General features: G+C 54.3%; 1 protein-coding gene across 3 annotated transcripts; it reads right to left on the bottom strand.

The window, feature by feature from the left end:
• Window positions 1-69: 69 nt before the first annotated feature.
• Window positions 70-17491, bottom strand: EPHA1 (EPH receptor A1). 3 transcript variants are annotated; one of them, XM_003134566.6, is made up of 18 exons: window positions 17358-17491; window positions 16255-16322; window positions 10746-11027; window positions 8636-9041; window positions 7983-8138; window positions 7337-7681; window positions 7058-7185; window positions 6698-6848; window positions 6138-6234; window positions 5844-5914; window positions 4942-5067; window positions 3903-4088; window positions 3666-3727; window positions 3335-3541; window positions 3021-3170; window positions 2549-2742; window positions 780-935; window positions 70-694 (listed from the first exon to the last, which is right to left on the bottom strand). In XM_003134566.6, the coding sequence occupies exons 1-18, from the start codon at window positions 17440-17442 to the stop codon at window positions 616-618; spliced, it is 2949 nt and encodes a 982-aa protein (XP_003134614.2). In that variant the 5' UTR covers window positions 17443-17491; the 3' UTR covers window positions 70-615. The 3 variants fall into 3 exon arrangements, with proteins under 3 accessions (XP_003134614.2, XP_084861715.1, XP_084861716.1); XM_085005589.1 differs by lacking the exon at window positions 17358-17491 and adding an exon at window positions 17188-17325; XM_085005590.1 differs by lacking the exons at window positions 16255-16322; window positions 17358-17491 and adding an exon at window positions 17184-17207 and having other exon boundaries at window positions 10746-11069.
• Window positions 17492-18742: the final 1251 nt, after the last annotated feature.

Raw genomic sequence — 18742 nt, 5'->3', positions numbered from 1 at the left:
CGTTGACTCTTTTGTGCAGTCCTCCAGGGTGAGATGGATGGGGGAAACAGAAGAATTAAAAATCTGGGGTAAAGGTGAAAACTTAGTTTCTGTTTATTTATAAAAATATATATGTATATGTACATATATATATTAACCCCCCCATTCCCAAAATTACTTTTTTTTTTTTTTTTAAACCTCTCCCGCACCTCCCCCACCCCCCTTCTTTTTCTGGCCACACCTGCTGCACATGGAGGTTCCCAGGCCGGGGTAGAATTGAAGCTGCAGGTGAGGCCTACACCACAGCCACAGCAACATGGGACCCAAGCCATGTCTGCAACCTACACCGCAGTTCACGGCAACACTGGATCCTTAACCCACTGAGCGAGCCCAGGGATTGAACCCTCACCCTCACAGAGATGATGTCGGGTCCTTAACCCGCTGAGCCACACCTGGAACTCCCCACCTCCCTTTTTAAAACAAAGAGATTCCTGAGAAGGCTCCAGAGGTGCTCCTGGGCGCCGGGTGGGCAGGAGCAGCACCGAAGGCCTGCCTCTGGCAGGTCGAGGGAAGGGGCCTGATGCATGACCACGGCCCCATCCTTGCTCCCTGAGGACAGGGTGGGTGAGGGCGGGCTCAGTCTTTGAACCCCTGAATACTGCAAAGAATGCGCTTCTGGTGTCCCGGCAGTGTGATTCCCATCTGCGTCAGGTCCCTGTGGGCCAGGAGAGGGGCTGGCTGGTGAGTCTGTGGGCTCCAACCCCCGCAGCCCTCCCCCGCCCAGGTCCCCGGGGCCTCACTCGGCCGTCAGCTCCAGCACACACTCCATGGTGTCCAGCCCGGCCGAGCGGAAGTGCAGGATGTAGCGTTTCATTCGGATGGACTCCAGCCACTCAGCCACGCTTCGGTAGGGGATCCCGTCCGAGCCACTCAAGCTGGGCAGGCGCAGGGTCACCCTGTGGGACAACGGGCTGCCTCAGTCACACGGGGGATGCAGGGCTTTCCTGAAACTGGGGCTCAGCCTCTGCATCTGTGGCCGGCATTCAAGTTGGGTGTCTGAGCACAGAGATTATCTAGACTTTCTGGATTAGCCTGGGCCATTGTCTGTGAAGCCATTTCCTGGCCTGTGTCCTGGCAACAGCAACAGGCAGGCTGACAAGTCCTGCTACACTGACAGACAGGGGGCAAGTGACAGCCCAGGAGGGCCAAACAGGGAGGTACCCCCAGCCCATCTGCACTGCCGGGGGCCAGCTCTGGGCAGCGGATGGGGGCTGGTGAAGACACAAAGTATCAACCATCCCAGCTGAGAGCAGCCAGGAGGAAGAGGAAAGCTGAGACCCCAGAAGGCCAGTGTGGTCTTTGCCCTTTTTCGGGGTGGCCCCTGGAGTTCTGGGAGCAGCCCCCCGCTTGCCACCTCCAACCTCGGCTGTTATTCTTGCATTGACACCCCCAACACAATGAGTGTTCCTGGACTACAGCCCGCCAGAGCCAAAAACCATTAGCAAAGTAAATCTGCTGGGGGGAAAATATCCAACATTCCAGAAAGATTAGCACATGCAGTCTCTAGTGTACAAGGGAGTTGTGCTCCAAAAGATAGTTTCAAAAGTTGGAACGTGGAGCGCATTTTCTCCCAGAAACAAGGTTATATATGGTGGTTTGATACAGAGGCCAGCGCGCCAGGGCTAGTTCCCCCGATAAAGCATCTGAAGTCCAGCCTGGCCCGTCTCCCCCACCTGAGCCTCGACACCAGTTGCTCCTCCATATTCCAGCAATGTTTTGGGTAAAATGCAGTTCTAACCATGTCCTTCCCATGGACAGTTTTTAAAAATTGGTCAGTAGTTCTCCATGCTCAGGATAAAGTCCAAATTTCTCGGTACCCTGCACTATTTTTTTTTTTTTTTTTTTTTTTGCTTTTTGGTCTTTTTAGGGCCGTAACAGCAGCACATGAAAGTTCCCAGGCTAGGGGTCAAATTGGAGCTACAGCTGCCAGCCTCCACCATGGCCACAGCAATGCCAGATCTGAGCCACGTCTGTGATCTACACCACAGGTCATGGCAACACCAGATCTTTAACCCCCTGACTGAGGCCAGGGATGGAACCACATCCTCATGGATCCTAGTTGGGTTTGTCACTGTTGAGCCTCAATGGGAAACTCACCCTGCACTATTTGCAACTGGCATGCCCTCAGCTCCCCAACCCTTGCTGGCCATGTGACCTGGGAGCCTTCCCAGACCCTATAAGGTGGCCCCTCTCGGTCACTACAAGCTTTGAACTGTCCGGCTCCTGTCAGTTTCTCTGCCTTCCCCACCCCAGGATAAGTGACCGAGCTCCGTGGAGCAGGTACCCGGTCATCAGCTGCTTGTGTGTACTTTGCATCTTGGGGTGTTTGCTCCCTGCCCTCCATCGAATCAGGGCTCTTCGGGGATGCATCTCCGCCATCAGAGAGGGTGCAGATCGGAATCCTGCCTCTCATGCCAGCCTGTCAGGAGCTCACAGGACTGGTGCTCGGTGGATGCAGCCGAATGCCCATTTCCATTCTCCCGCGTCTGCCCTCCCCAGCGGTGCCTACCTGGGATCAAAATTGGCAATGGTCCGCAGGGAGTGCGGGTTGGCATGCAAATGCTCGAGCTGTGCCTTCAGGCGATGGAAGGGGGGCCGACGGGCTCGCTCATAGGCCCAGCAGTTCTTCATGAGTTCATACAGGGGCGCAGGGCAGTCCACGGGCGGGGGCAGCCGGTACCCATCCTCAATGCTCTTCATTACCTGCAGTGAGGAAGAGGAGAGGGACGCCCAAGGGTAGGTAAACGAAACTGGCAGCCAGTAGGAACCTCTTTTCACACAACGTTATCGCCCTGGAGCTTCTAAACCCCCTGTCCAGGGTGGGGGGGGTGGTCAAGAGAATGGCGTGTGAGTTGAAGGGGAACAGAGGGGATAAGCATGCACACTAACTGGGTCAAGAAGGATCAGTACGACAACGTGCAGGAAAGGGCCATGGTGGATTTGCGGAGGGGACCAGAGGTACGAGACACCCCCAGGCTCACCTCCTGATTGCTCATCTCCCCGTAGGGCTTGTCCCCAAAGCTGAGCACCTCCCACATCACGATGCCAAAGCTCCACACGTCGCTGGCGGTGGTGAAGATCCGGTGGGCAATGGCTTCGGGGGCTGTCCAGCGGATGGGGATCTTGCCTCCCTAGTAGGGCACGTAAGGCAGAAAGCTGGTGTGATTCAGGGCCCGGAAGGGGAGGGCACGTTGTGTCCATATGAGCGTGCATCCGAATTCTGGACGTACTGCCTGTACACACAGCCTATAATCGTGTGTGTAAATGCATAGGTGGTTAAGTGCGAGGCTCTGACCTGGGTTTCATAGGTGCCATCAAAGTTGTCCAACAAGCGGGTCAGGCCAAAGTCAGACACCTTGCAGCACAGGTTCTGATTCACCAAGATGTTCCTGGCGGCCAGGTCCCGGTGGACATAATTGTGGTCACTGAGGTAGTTCATGCCGGATGCTATGCCCTGCAGCATGGCCACCAGCTGCCCAGGGACTAGCTGGTCCTCTCGTTCCTGTAGCAGGGAGTGGTGGGAACTCAGAGGAGGGGCTGCGTCTCCTCTTCCTGGACCCGGAGCCAATGGCCAGGGCTCTGGGGCATATCCCATCCCATCCCAGCTGGTCCTCTGCCCTTCTCACCCTCAGGAAAGCATCCAGAGCTCCGTTCTCCATAAACTCCGTGATGATCATAATGGGCTTTCCTGAGACACAAGCGCACATCACCACCGCAGCCTCCACCCCGACTCCACCCAGAACCAGACTTCCTGCCTCTGGCAGCGTACCCTCCCTCCACTTCCGGGGGCCTCACTGGCTCCTCCCCGACCCCCCCCACCCCCCACCCCCTGACCCGCGGTTCTGGACACCACCCCTTCCTACGCTTTGTGACAACGCCTTCCAGGTGCAGAATGTGTGGGTGGTTGAACTGGCCCATGATTGTAGCCTCTCGAAGGAAGTTCCACCACTGGCCGTCTGGAGAGGTGTCTTTCAAGGTCTTGATGGCCACAGTCTTGGCGTCCTGGCTGGGGGTTCTCAGGGACCCTCGATACACTTCCCCAAACTCTCCTGGGTGCAAAGAAAACAGGGTCACGCCCAGAGGCACAGTCGGGCTCCCCAGGGGGACAGGCGGTGGTATCTCCAGTCCTCCAGGTCCCTTTTCTTCTCTAGACCAGACGATCAGAAACACAGTATACCCTCCTGCCTGGGACAAGGGCTTGGTTGTCCTCCTCGGGGCCAGGGGACGGGAGTTTGGAACAGGCAGTGCTTCAGCACTGCTTCCCCTCTTAGCAGAGGTCTGGGCTAACAGTAGGTGCTCAGGAGGAGCTGGGTGAGTGGGGGTCCTGCAGTGGGACTGGGATGCACGCACAAAGGGCAGGCTGGTCAGGGCCAGGGCACATGGGACCAGGGAGGTCGACCACTGCCGCCTCTCTTTCAGGAGCTCCTCCGGTCACAGCCCAGTCAGCTTGGCCACACAATCAGCAAAGACACTGCCGAGCTTTGTTCTCTGTTCAGATCCATTTTCCCTGGTGACCCAAGGGAGGAGGGCAGTCCAAGGACACTGGGGCCTGGGCTGGGTGGAATGTGGGACTAGGGAGGCTCTGCATCTCTCCCATGTTTGGGAAGCATCTGAGGATGGCCTGAGTCTGGGCACAGCAACCCCTCTATGGACAAGGACAATGTGTTTAACCCTCTTTATCAAACATCCTGCAGGCACAGGAGCAGATGGTGCAGGAGGTGGGGGCTGCTCCAGGACACCTGATGAGGGGGTTATAACATGATCACAGTGGTGCCAGGACCTCAGGTAGGGCAGGAAGGAAACTCATCTGGGAGCTCCGGGCTAGAGGAGAGGCCAGCTGGGCTCTACAAGAATGCGCTGGCAGCTCCAGTGCTACTGCACAGAGGGGACCCCAGGGCTCACCCTCTCCTATGACGGTGTCCACAACCAGCCAGGCTGGATCCAGCTCCTGGGTGAAGTCCAGGGCTCCCTGGGCAGGATCCTCATAGGCCTGGAGGTCCACGTAAGGCTTCAGCCACAGCTTATCCTCTGGGGAGAGAGCCGGGAGGGTTGAGCCCGGTTCCAGGGCTCAGGAGTGCGGGGGATGGGGGTGGGGGGTGGGGAGCAGCCCCCAGACTGCTCATGCCTCTGTTCCCCGCGGCGTCCTGCTCTGGCTGAAAGTGAGAGACGGTCTCTATTCTCAGCAACGAAGCCCCCGCTGCCCAGCTGTTCCTCCTGCTGTCTGCACGCGGAGCCTGGATGTCCTGACGGCCCGAGGCCCAGAGCGGTCGGCCAGCGTCCAGACCCAGAGGCATGTTCATGGCCTCAAGTTACTCAAGCTTCTTGTGACTCATTGACCCTAATTCCTTGTCCTCCCTCCTCATCCGGGCTCCCCATACCCCTCCCGTCACTCACACCTCATCCAAGTTCCCGGATAAGCCTTGCTTCTGCCCTGTTACTTGATGGACCCCAGACAACCCCCCGTCGTGGGACACCTAACTGGCAGGAAGCCCACACGACTGGGAGGACTTCGGGGAGCCTGTGGGCTGTCGCCTTCCTGCCCAGCCTCAGCCCACAGACCTGGCCAGGCAGGACTGGGGAAGGCGGTGTTACCAATAGCTAACAGGTAATTGCACAGAGCCTCTGGGGGCCTATTGGTACAAAGTTAATTAACCAAAGTTAATTAAGTAGCAAAACACAAGCACCCTAGAGGCAAGAGAGCCCACTTGCACCCTCAGAGTTGTCCTGGCCAATGTGGGTCCCTGGGTCCCATCTCAGTGGCACCTCCCAACACGCGCACACACACAGGGGTGCTCCTGGCTCACCCCTGTCCCCATCAGTGACACGATCACGCTGCCTCTGCTGCCTCTGGTGTCGTTGTCGCTGCTGAGATTTCCTGTGGGGGATGGGGGTCAGCTTCCTCAGGGTCCCAGGACCACCTTGGGGCCCCAGTGGGCTCCAGCTGAGTCTTCCCCAGAAACAACTGGGCGTGGGGGTGCAGGGTGGTGGGAATGGGCACACAGGAGCTTGGGTGGGAGGGGGTGGGAGGGCTGCATTCAGGAGTTTCTTCCCCAGGTAAAGGAACCCGGGGTGGTGGATGGGGGGGGCAGGAGCAGCACCTGGAACGGAAGACAAGAACCCCGAGCAGCAGAGCTACGCCCAACAGCAGCCCGAAGACGATGGCCACAATCTCTCCTCCGGTCAGGACCCTGGAAACTGTAGGCACACCAGGTGAGGACGTCTGGGGGTGCTCAGAGCCCGCGACGACGACAGAGACTAAAGGGGAGCAGGGGCTGGGGAGGTCCCCCAGTGGCTTTGGGTGTGCATCCCCCAACCAGGTCGGGTGTGGGTGAGAGAGCCCGTGGAAAAGGCCCCACCCAAGGACGGCCGGCGTGGCTGCCTGCCTATGGACACTAAACCAAAGGGTTAGGAGATGTGACAGGATGCCGGCCGGCTGTATTCAGCATCAGAATGTGTGTCTGAAGAAGAGGTGTGGTGTCAGTCTGGATGGGCAGGGCCCATCTGGGAGCTTCTGCATGCCTGTGGTGGGGGAGCTGGGGGCACGTGCTCTTGTGTACAGAGGAAGAAGGAAGGTCACTGACTGAGATAGGACCTGGGAAGTCTCAGGGGACAACAGGTGCATGCGTATCTGGGACTAAACACAGGACCACCCACCTACCTGGTGGGCTGGTCCGAAACTCATGGTCAGGGGAGAAGGGGCCAGGGCCCAGAGGGGTCAACATCCGGACTCTGACGATGTATGTGGTGTCTGGCTGCAGTTCGGTCAGCAGGACCCTGGGTTCTAGAACCATCTGGTGCCGTTCTTCGTTCTGTGAATGGAGACTCATGTTATCCAGGCCGTGCCAAAGCAGATCTGGGGGAGGGGACGGGCAGTCCTAGGAAGGTGCCTGAGGGGTAGGTTGGGCGACATTCAGGACAGGGCTCTTTGCAGGGTTTTGTCCTGAGAAAGCCACACAATTCACCGCAGGCTTTACCCTTTCCTGTACCTCAAGCTATAGACGGTCAGCCGCGCCCTCACCTGGTTCAGCACATGCAGCTCGTAGCTGAGGTTCCCCCCAGGGCTGCGAGGCCGGGACCCTGCCCAGGTCAGCTCCAGCTGCCGTGGCGCCTTCTTCACCAGCCTCAGGGACAGGCCTGACAGGGACTCTGTGTCCAGAGGGTCCCGGTTGGATTTGCAAAGAGAGAGGACATCACCTAAGCAGCTTCTCGCTTCCTGCCCATCAACTGACCCCAGTGGTTCCATGCCCTCTGGTTCCCCTCCAGGTCCTTCTGTGCCCCCGGCCCCCAGGCCCCTCACCTGCATGCCCCATGCTGATGCTGATGGAGGCGCTGGTGTGCATGGAGGCGGTCAGCCCTGACACTCCATTCTGGGCTTCGACGTTAAAGGTGTAGTTGGCGTAGGGTTCGAGGCCGTCCACACGCACCGCAGGCGTGGTGAGCCCACTGGGCCCCGGGGAGAAGCGCACGCTTCCCCCACAGGGCTGGCAGGGCCCCTCGTCCAGCGCTGCTCCCTGACACTGGGAACACCTCACGTTGTATCTGACATCCTGGCGCCCCCCCATGTCTGCTGGGGGTTCCCAGTGCAGGGAGAGCTGGGTCCCCGAAACAGAGAAGCTCAGGTTTCGGGGGACTGAGGGGGGTCCTGTGGGAGAACGCGGGCCATCAGTAGGAGCCAGCTTTGCTCTTATTCAAGCTGCTGGCCCCCAGTCTCCTCCCAACACCCGGATTCTCAAAGCCCTCCCAAGGCCTAGACAGGAGATTCGAGTGCTCGTGAGGAAATGCTTAGTCACATCTCCGCATTCTTTCATGTCGGGATGCGGGTTCAGTGGCCAGCACCCTGGATGGCCTCCAACATCGGATAAGCTCTGGAAAATTCTGAGCCCACCAAGGGCTTAGCCAATGTGCACCTCCTCACAGACAGTCAGCTCTGGCCCTGGACTCACGTGTGCAGGCTGCCTGGGGGCCCTCCCCAGGGGCTCGGTAGTGCCCCCCCTCGCAGGTACAGACAGTGGCTCCTTCAGACGCGGCTGTGCTGTGCTGGGGGCACTTGAGACAGTGGGCTGTGTCCACATCAGGCCGGTAGGAGCCGCTTGGGCAGGCTGGAGATAGAAGGCCACAGAACCAAGGTTGTTCAGTGTTTTACGGGCAGAATCACAACCTCACTCCGCAAATCCCTTGCGCTGGAAACACCCCTGCAGGTGTCTCGTCAGGGCCCTTGGACGCTCAGTATAAAAATCGCTGAGACAGGAGTTCCCGTTGTGGCGTGTCGGAAACGAATCCCACTAGTATCCATGAGGATGTGGGTTTGATCCCTGGATTTGATTAGTGGGTCGGAGATCTGGCGTTGCCTTGAGCTGTGGTGTAGGTTGCAGATGTGGCTCAGATCCCGCATTGCTCTGGCTGTGGTGTAGCCTGGCAGCTGTAGCTCTGACTGGACCCCAAGCCTGGGAATTTCCATATGCCACGGGTGTGACCCTAAAAAGCAAAAAAAAAAAAAAAAAAATCCCTGAGATGGAGCAGGAGCCCCTCGACCCGTCTCCCAGGAGACCCTCCCCACATGGGCCCTGTAAGTTCGCACCTCCCCAAGTCTCCTTACCAAGGCATCCCTCAGCGCCGCCGCTGCCTTCCTCATAGCCAGGCTCACAGTGGCACTGCCCCACGGGCACCAACCACTCGCCATCCGGGCTGCAGTGCATGCGGGGTGCACCGGAGGGGCCAGGGATGACCTGGGCATGGGGCAAGCAGGTCCCCGCCACTTCCACCAACCCGCCGGGTCCGGGGAGAGTGTCCGGGAATCGGGCCAAGCCATGCACAGCCTCTGGACAACGCTGGTAGAACACCCGGACAGACACCAGGGCCACACAGGCACCGGGGTTATGGAAGGCGAGGTAGAGGCCTCGGCGGGTCAGGTGGCCCAAGGAGCAGCGCTCCACGTTCAGCTTCACGGCTCCAGATGCGAGGTCTCGAACGGTGAAGCTCTGGTCTGCAGCCACCGTGGTGACCTGGGAAGATGAGGCAGGGGCAAAGGTGGGCCTCATTCCCACATAACAGAAGCGCCGGCTTGCTTAACGCTGCACGGGTTTGCACAGCCACAAACATAGGGCCGATTACGTGGGAACGACTGAGCCCAGCATTTTTATGCGCACACTGCGGAGTCCATACAATAATCCTACAAGGGCTGGGGGGGTGGATCACCTTCCCCCTCTGGCAGATGAAGAGACTCAGGCTAAGGGAGGTCGGAGACCTCATCCAAGAGCACACGGTGACCCCACGGCGGGGCCAGGTTTGAAACCCAGGCTGGACGATGTGACGGCCCAGAGGACTGCCACTATTTGAAGGTGTTCCCTGCCTTGAGGCCTATGAGGTGGTCGGTTATAAAGTGTGTCACCGTGAATTTATTACGAATAACAAACTTTACAACATCTCTTTGGAAAAAAAAAATAAGTCTTCATGCTATTAATTTACTACATTTCTTTTCCTGCATACCCATCTATGCCATTGTATGACTCTTGAAAATATGATTCTTGAAAATGCTTATAAAATACTATTTATATAAGTGGACAGAAATATTTTTATCCAAGTTTAATAAAAATTAATGTTTGAAATTGTTTGTTAAATAACATAACTAAGCAATTTACTCAAAGAGCAATTTCCCAAATGCTATTAAAATGTCAATTTCAGGAGTTCCCGTGGCGGCACAGTGGTTAACGAATCCAACTACGAACCACGAGGTTGCAGGTTCGATCCCTGGCCTCGCTCAGTGGGTTAAGGATCCGGCGTTGCCCTGAGCTGTGGTGCAGGTCGCAGACGCGGCTTGGATCTCACGTTGCTGTGGCTGTGGTGTAGGCGGGTGGCTACAGCTCTGATTAGACCCCTAGCCTGGGAACCTCTATATGCGGCAGGAGCAGTCCAGGAAATAGCAAAAAGACAAAAAAATTTTAAAAATTAAATGTCAATTTCAAATTATGATAGTAAGCAGTGTGTTACATTGTTTATTTTTCTACTCTAATAAAATTTTTAGCCATAAAAAAAAAAGAAAAAAATATAAGCACACGTCCTATGATCATATGCTCCTTACTCTCTTGTGTTCTGGCCTGTTTTCCTGAGTGGGGAGGGGAGTAAAGACAAGCCTGCCGAGAACTCCGCCTACACAGCTCTGCGTGCACTCCTGGGTGTGTGTCGCACATGGATGTAGTGAGTACTGATGGCAAGAGCCCAAATCCTTCTTCCCTGTCCCCACCAGGCCATGCTGTTAACACAATGGATGCCTGCAAAGGCCTCTAAAAGAGATGAGGCTGGCACACATACGATTGATAATAAAATAGTATCACTGCTTTTTTTTCTTTTTTGGCCACACATGGCATGTGGAAGGTCCCAGGCTGGAGATCGAACCCAAGCCACAGCAGTGGTAGTGCCGGATCCTTAACCTGTTGAGCTGCCAGGGAACTCCTAGCATCACTATTTTAGGACAAGGAAACTAGAGCTCAGAGAGGTTCAGTGAGGCACCCCAAGTCGGGAGACAGCTGAAAAGGTGCTCAAAGCCAGCTCTTCTGATGTCTAGTCCCACATTCTTGGCATCTTTCCAAACCTACACTCTTTTCCTGTGTCTGTCCCCTTCTCTCCTTCTTAGCAGAGTGGGGTCATGAAAAGGAGCGGGGGGCAAGAATCAGCCTCAGGACTGAAACGGCCCTGAGGGGTAGGAGTACCTTCTGGAACAAGGGCCGCCGGAGCTGAACGCCCACGTCCTGGTCACTCTCCATGTACAGCAGGTTGAAGGTCTCCTTGCAGCCCAGAGGCCCGGCTTCCCCGGGGAAACTCTTGCAGTCCCGCACGGTGAACTGCAGCTCCACGTGGACACGCGAGGCTTCTTCCCCCCGGTAGATCCAATTGGAGCGAAGCCAGTGGTCAGTGTCTCTGCCCTCTTGCACTGGGCAGTCCTGGTACATGTAGAGGGGTTTCCCATTCAGTATCTGCTGCACCTCACTCCACTGCAAGAGGAAAATCAGAGTCAGGCTCCGAGTCGTCATCACCTGCTCCCCAGAGGCTCACTTTCTAGAATGGAGGATGAGGAAGCCCAGCTTCACACTCCCGACCCTGCCTTCTCCCTACCCCTCGGCCCTAGGATAGCTGGTTAAATGTTCAGGGTCAGGGATTTATTTGGAACATAAACTGGGCAAGACAACACCCTCGTGACAACCCCGGCCAGCCCTGGTCCCTTAAGATAAGCCCACTCCAACAGCAAGGGTATGAGCTGTGTTTTACCTATTTCATCAGCAGGGAGTTCCCATCGTGGCTCAGTGGTAACAAACCATGAGGGTGGGGGGTGTGATCCCTGGCCTTGCTCAGTGGGTTAAGGATCTGGCGGTGCCATGAACTCTGGTGTAGGTCACAGACGAAGCTCAGATCCTGCATTGCTATGGCTGTGGCACAGGCCGGCAGCTGCAGCTCTGATTCAACCCCTAGCCTGGGAACTTCCATGTGCTGCAAGTGTGGCCCTAAAAAAGCTAAAAATATAAATGCATAAGTAAATAAATAGATAGAGAAATAGATAGACAGAAAGACAGGTACCCCAAAAGCAGATTTTTGCAGCAAAAGCTCATTCACAAAAACTTTCTATTTGTTCAGAGGAGACTACATTCAATACGAAGGCCCCTAACTTCCGGAGGCCACAAGAAGCATGGAACTCTTCTATATGAAGGACTCTTACCCTCTCTAACATGCCTTCCTGTCACAACCGCTATCAAAATCAGCAATGGAAAGATGGGTTGGACTCCTAGACATTATCCACTCCCATCTCCTCTTAACTTCTTTTACATTAGAAGAATTTCTTTGTCTTTTTCTCTTTTCAGGCTGCACCTGCAGCATGTGGAAGCGCCCAGGCTAGGGGTCGAATCGGAGCCACAGCTGCCAGCCTACGCCACAGTCACAGCAACTCCAGATCCAAGCTGCATCTGTGACTTATACCATAGCTCATGGCAATGCCGGATCTTTTAACCCACTGAACGAGGCCAGGGATCGAACCCATGTCCTCATGGATACTAGTCAGGTTTGTTACTGCTGAGCCACAACAGGAACTCCACATTAGAGGGATTTTTTGAGCTTAATAACAGCTGGCACTACTATAATGTTTACCAGTCACTGTTTGAAGCACTTTCAATGAGGAAACTGAGTCACACTGAGGTCAAAGGACTTACTTGCCCAAGGCAGCAGCTATTGAGAGGAGGAGCTGGGAGGTGCACCCAGGCACTCTAGGTTTCAGAGTCTATGTTCTTAATCATTAGGCTTCTATGTGCTTATTACAGAAAGCCAAAGAATAAAAATTTACATACAATAAAAAGTGGAAGTCCTCCCTTCTGTCCACCCTTTTTTTTTTTTTTTTTTTTTTTTTTCTGTCCGCACCCATAGCATCTGGAAGTTCCTGCTCCAGGGACTGAATCTGAGCCACAGATGTGACCTATGCTGCAGCTGCAGCCATACCAGATCGTTTAACCCACTGTGCCAGGCCTGGGATTGAACCAGCTCTGCCACATTGTCAGGCCAGATCATTAACCCACTGCATCACAGAAAGAACTGCTGTCCACCCATTCTTAACAACTTGGAGTAAGACTTTCCAGGTCATTTTCGGTGGCTCTAGAGTAGTATTTGAGTGTTTCTTCACATGCATGTGTCTGAACACAATTTTTTTTTTTGAATGTACAAATGTTACTCTATAACCTACTTTTTGTTTTCAATAAAAAATTTTTGAAAGATATCCACAAGCATGTATAGATCTACCTAATTCTTTTTAAGAATCCTTAAAATAGTATCCCATTGTACGGATGTACCACAATGCATTTAATCATTCATCTCATCATTGGACATTTGGGTAACGTCCAGTTTTTAAAAAAGTTTTTAAGATGTTTGGATTTTTATAAGATCTCTGTAGAACTGCTCTATTAAAGGGTAAATATATTATAAATTTTATAAGAAGATACTGCCAAATTGCCCTCCAAAAAGGCTTTATCAATTTCCATTTCCACGAAGCACAAGGCTCATTTTTTCAAAACCTCATCAACACTGGATATTAATGATCTTTTGACTTTGAGTCAATCTTGTGGACAAAACAGCTTCTTGCCATTTTAATTTACATTTCTTTGAGGAGGAGGGTGTGTATTTCTTTTTCTTGTTGTTGTTGTTCACAGGCTATTTGTATTTTTATGCAGTTATGTATTTATAACCTTTGCCTGATAGTCTACTTTTGATTGCTCATTTTTTTTAATATCATAGACAGTAATCATTTCATTGAGATGTATGTTTCAAATATTTTTTCCATCAGGCCACTTCATTTTGCCTATAATGTCTTTGATGCTGGCACTCTAAAAAATTTTACACAATAACAATTATCTGCCTTTTTGTGTTGTGTATTTTGCTTGGGAAGCTCTCCCATCTCAAACTTATAAAGACCTTCCTTCAATATTTCTCTTAACATTCTTGTAGGCGTGGTTTTTAGGTTTAGATTTTAACCTTCCTAAAATTAATTTTTTTGTGTATAGTGTGAAGATGTAACTTTACCTTCTTCCCCCCCCCCATTTTTTGTCTTTTTGCTATTTCTTTGGGCTGCTCCCGCGGCATATGGAGGTTCCCAGGCTAGGGGATGAATCGGAGCTGTAGCCACCGGCCTACGCCAGGGCCACAGCAACGCGGGGTCCGAGCCGCGTCTGCAACCCACACCACAGCTCACTGCAACGCCGGATCCTTAACTCACTGAGCAAGGCCAGGGATCGAACCCGCAACCTCACGGTTCCTAGTCGGATTTGTTAACCACTGCGCCACGACAGGAACTCCCCTTCTTCCTTTTTAAATTTTTAAAATTACAGACACCTAATCATCAATTTATTGACCAGTCTATATTTTCCACATTGATTTGCAATTCCAATGGTATCACATACTAAAATCTCAAATATGTGGTTCTCTTTGGGGACTTTCCATTCTGTTCCATTGGTGCGAGTAGTATTCTGTAACACCAAGGGTTTTAATTCTAATTGATGTGTAGTATGTTCTGATGTCTGATAGAACAAGTCTCCTATTTCATTCTTCTTCAAAAAAGTTCGTAGCCATTCGTAAGTATATTTTCTGTGAGATAAATTTAAGAAGCTCTCAAATTCTATAAAATATTCCATTGACATCTTGGTTACAACTCCTTTTTTTTTTTGTCTTTTTTTTGGGGGGTCTTTTTTTGTTTTTTTTTTTAGGGTCGCACCCACAGCATATGGAGGTTCCCAGGCTAGGGTCTAATTGGAGCTATAGCCACCAGCCTACACCACAGCCACAGCAATGCCAGATCTGAGCTGCATCTTCGACCTACACCACAGCTCACGGCAACACCAGATCCTTAACCCACTGAGCAAGGCCAGGGATGGAACCCGCGTCCTCATGGGTACTAGCTGGATTTGTTAACCACTGAGCCACGATGGGAACTCCAACTTCCTTATTTTGTAAAGGAGAGACTGAAGCCCATAGAAAGTTCATTTTTTGCAAGGGCTTTCATCACTACTCTCCACTTGGGGAAAAGGCAAGAAAAAGCACCATCAACTAAAGTTTGGGGTGGTACGGGCCAGAGGCAGAAGTATATGCTGCTGTGTTTTTGATTTATGTTAGGAAGTTCAAAGCTAGGACAAGGGGTATCCAAGCTGCAGCGATGGAAGGGACCTAGAGCCTGTGCTTAGGAGGAAGCAGGGATGGGGAAAGCTTGGGGTGATGGGCAGGTGCAAAGGTGGTGGGTGGTTAATGTGCAGCTCATTAGCGAGGCTGCCATGGCTGCAGCTGGGGCAGGAGCAGCAGATGTTCCCAGCTGTAACTTGCTCCTCCCAGTTCCAGCAGTGACAGATGGGGGAGAACCAGCTGCCCAGGATCTGCAACAAGGATCCTTTCACTTATCACTCTGGTTGCTGGCTGCTACATAGGTACATTCTGGGGAGCCTGCATCTGGATGTGTATGTGTTTTGAAAAGATGGAGAGGGGAAGAGGGGGGCAAGGCAGACAGTGGAAATGTGACTGCTGCTGCCTTCTTGAATTGTTTAGCCTGCAAAAGGGGACTCGCATCCGCTCCAGCCCAACCAGGGAAGAATTATTTGGGTGGGGGAAGCAGGGGTAGCCCGTGGGAGCCAGCAGATGGACCTGCAGCTCTCATTGTAGAGTGATTAGCTGGTTTATGAGATGAGGCGCCTATTAGAGCTGGCCTAATCCAGTATTTTCCAAGCAGCCTCTCCTGTAGGATACATTATGGTTTAGTCTATTAATTCTAATTACAGGCCACTCTGTGGGAGAGCTGAGAGTGGAGCCAGGACCCTAAGACTCAGAAGGAAAGCAGGCTAAGTAGCCTCAATTCCAGAAATAGAGGTTGGATTCCTACTGGAGGAGCAAAGGGAAAAGGGAACATTGGCGAACAGGGTCTAGGACCAGAATGAAGAGGTCTTGAGACCGAGTCCCAGAGGGTGTGGCACCTGGGGAGCCTCCTGTGGTGCCAGGGCCGGCTCTGCTGAGTGCAGCAAGGTGCGCTCTAGGACTCACAAGATCCCACCTCTCTGCTCCCTTGGTCTTCAGAAATATTCCAGGAGGATAGGGGCTTGGAATGCACGGTGTGGCACAGAGCTGCAGAGGATGGAGGAGGTGCCAAGGGCTCTGGGACCGCCATGGGGCAGCTTTCAACTTTGGGGGAGGGGGCCATCAAAGACCCTTTCAAGAATGTGATGAAAACTCCGGCTCTCCTCTCCAGAAAAAAAATGTCCCCATCCACGACTCTGAATATCCTTTGATGGGGTCCCCGACCCCCTAAAACCTGTGCAACCCCATTGGGCTGGAGAGACCGCAGACTTTTCTGTGTTTGGGTCTCAGCCTTCAACCACCCCAGGGATGGTCCATTCTCTTCCCAGACGGAGTAGGCTCATCTTCCTCCAGGTCCTCAGAGTATTCAGCCCTCCCTTGCTGGGGCAGGGAGGGGAGGAGCCAGCCTTTGAAATGTTCCCCTTGGGAACCTTCAAGCCTGACCGCCCCCCCCCCCAACCCCAACCAGGTCCCATTCAGAAGACTCTGACTCACCTCCCCTCCCCCTCCCAGAGGAGACACTTCCAGTTTTTCCTGCTCTTTTCTCTGTTTCTCCACCCACCTCACCGCCCCATTTCCCACTGGCCTTCAGCCTTGAGCCACCCTAAGTCTTACCCCCCCCCCCACACTTACCCCATCCTCTGGGGGATCCAGCAGCCAGCCCAGCTCTCCCTGCGCTGTGCTAGTGTCCATCAGAGTGACTGAAGGAGAGAAAAGGGGCTGGTCACCTCCGAGGGAGGAGGCAACACAAATGCAAACCACATTCCTCCTTCAGGCCCCCAGCCCCAAGGCATCAACACCCCGCTCTTAACAGCCGAGTTCCAGAGGTTCAGGGGAGGAAAACGACCCAGGAAGGAGTGAAGAGCTCCAGGGATTAGTCTGTCCAATCCCTGAGGGAAGAGGGAGAGTAGGGCAAGGGTTGGACGGCTGGACCTTTGACCAAAGTCAATGGCAGGAAGCCTTAGGAAGAGCAGCCCCAGAGAGGACCGTCAGCCTCTCAGGCAGCCCGGGGGGAACCTATCAGTGGCAGAAAAGGAAGGGTGATGGGCCAGAGAGGAGTTCAGCCTCTGGGGGATCGTGAGCCGGCAGGAGGTGGACAAAAGACTTTGGAGGGAGTTCCTGGGTGGGGAGGTTCCCTGCCGCTGCCAAAGGGCCTGCCCTGCCTGTGATTAGGGATGTGGAGTAGAGGCACAGCAAGGGGTCTGGGAAGTCCAGGTGTTAGGGGCAGAGAGTGTGTGCAAGGGTCCACGTGGAAGGATGGACCTCTGCACCCGGGAACCCCTGCACCCCTAGTCCTAGCCCATCCCCCAGCGTCAGGTCCCTCTGTTCTCCTGCCTGGCTTGGCACAAGGCGACTCCCACCTCCGACTCCAGAGGGTTCGGATCTGTGCTTTAGGTGCCCGAGGCTGGGGCTGCCTGGGAATAAAGGATCCCGCCCCCCCCACCCCCCCCCCGATTGCTGGCGTGGAGGGAGGCCCCTCTGGACACTGCTTCCTCCCAGCTGCCAGAAGCTCACTCCCCACCCCCAGGAGCAAACCGCTGGCCACCAGGGGCGGAGATCACTGACCCGGGAAAGCAGCTGTTTGGGGTTAAAGACCCAAGACCGGCCAGGCCAGTCGATGGCCCGGCGGGGCAAAACAAGAGCGCTAGCGAGGGGCGCGAGGAGAGGGCCTCCTTAGGAATGCCGGCTCCCGCAGGAGGGGGCGGGGCGGGGCGGGGCGGGGCGGGGGTCGGTACCTTCCTTGGCGCGCGCCCCCGGGGGCAGCAGGGCGCAGAGCAGCAGCAGCAGCAGCCTGAGCCCCGGGGCCCAACGCCGCTCCATGGCGCCGGGCCGGGACCTGGGACCTCGGCCCGGACCGCGGGGGCAAGTCGCTAGGACTGGGCGAGCGGAGCAGGGCGGGCGGGGGCGGGGGGCGGGGCCAGCGCTGGGGGCGGAGTCCGGGCCTCACCTGGATCACCTTCTTAAAGGGACAGTAGGGGAGGAAGGAAACTTGTAAAGCAGGCAATAAACTTCAAAAACCGGAGGTGTCTTGACTGGAATGAGACCGCGGGCGCCGCCTAGTGGGTGGGATTAGGAATTGACTAACCCAGTGCTAGTTCTGACCCTAAACCCAACCCTGCCTTGATGGAGCCTTTGGCCTAATTCTACCTTGGACTTGAACTACACCCTTGTATTTCTCCCTCTCCCTTTCTTCAGGGCCTAGCAAGGTAATAGACACGGGGGAAGGCAGGGTAAGAGACACATCTTGATGTTCCGGCCCGGGAGGCTTAGATGACCATACTGCAAGGGCGGGTGCAGCTTTTAGAGACGCACCTGGAAGGTGGGAAGAGGAAGCAAGCCAGCCAGGGGCACATGAGGTGGATAGACTGTCATCCGCGTTTTCAGTGGCAGAGATTGGGCAAGGCGTGAGCAAGACCCTGAAGACAGGGAGCCTCAAGTTGCCTCTGGGAGTGGTGAATGGACCAGTTTGACTGCTGGGGCACAGGATTGTCTTGGGAACCAGGCAGAAAAGCAGGTGTGGGCTGGGACAGGGAAGGTCTTGGTAAACACGTTAAGGAGCGTGAACCTTACCACGCACTTTACAGAGCAAAGGAGGGATGGGTGAGGCCTTCTGCACGCAAGTGGTAGAGGATCTAGTGGTGTCACCCCACGGCCCTCTCACCTGTTGGAGACTGCCTTCCAGCATGTGCAATAGATGTTTCTTCAGTTTCTACTCTGCACGCAGAAAGCTCTGAAAGCTTCAGAGAAGAGTAAGACAGTCTTTGCCCTAAACGAACTCTTGTCTGAGGTGCGTAGGGGGCAAGGGCTTTATGGCAGGAGCGGACCCCAGCAGAGGCACAACACAGGGGTGACCGTGGCTCGAAGGAGAGTGATCCTCTACTGAGGAACGGCAGCCAGCTCCATTCCTGGGGCCTCTCCTTCCTACACCCCTCTCTGGCTCCATTTCCTTTGGGTGAATCATTTATAGTTTTTCCATCATTTAAATTGTTGCATGTTTTAGTCCCCCTGGAGGAAGGGAGGTGGTACATTATAGGTGCTTATTTTATTTTCAAAAATTAATACTTCTCAGAGTTCCCGTCGTGGCACAGCAGAAACGAATCCGACTAGGAACCATGAGGTT

Source organism: Sus scrofa, chromosome 18, assembly GCF_054392235.1.
Source record: "Sus scrofa isolate SSC_HxYL_T2T_F1_AM1 chromosome 18, Sscrofa_HxYL_maternal_Yorkshire_Landrace_v2.0, whole genome shotgun sequence".
In the NCBI taxonomy this organism is placed as follows: domain Eukaryota; kingdom Metazoa; phylum Chordata; class Mammalia; order Artiodactyla; family Suidae; genus Sus; species Sus scrofa.
Note: the sequence above shows the minus strand (reverse complement) of the source record. Positions and strands in the feature narration are given on the sequence as shown.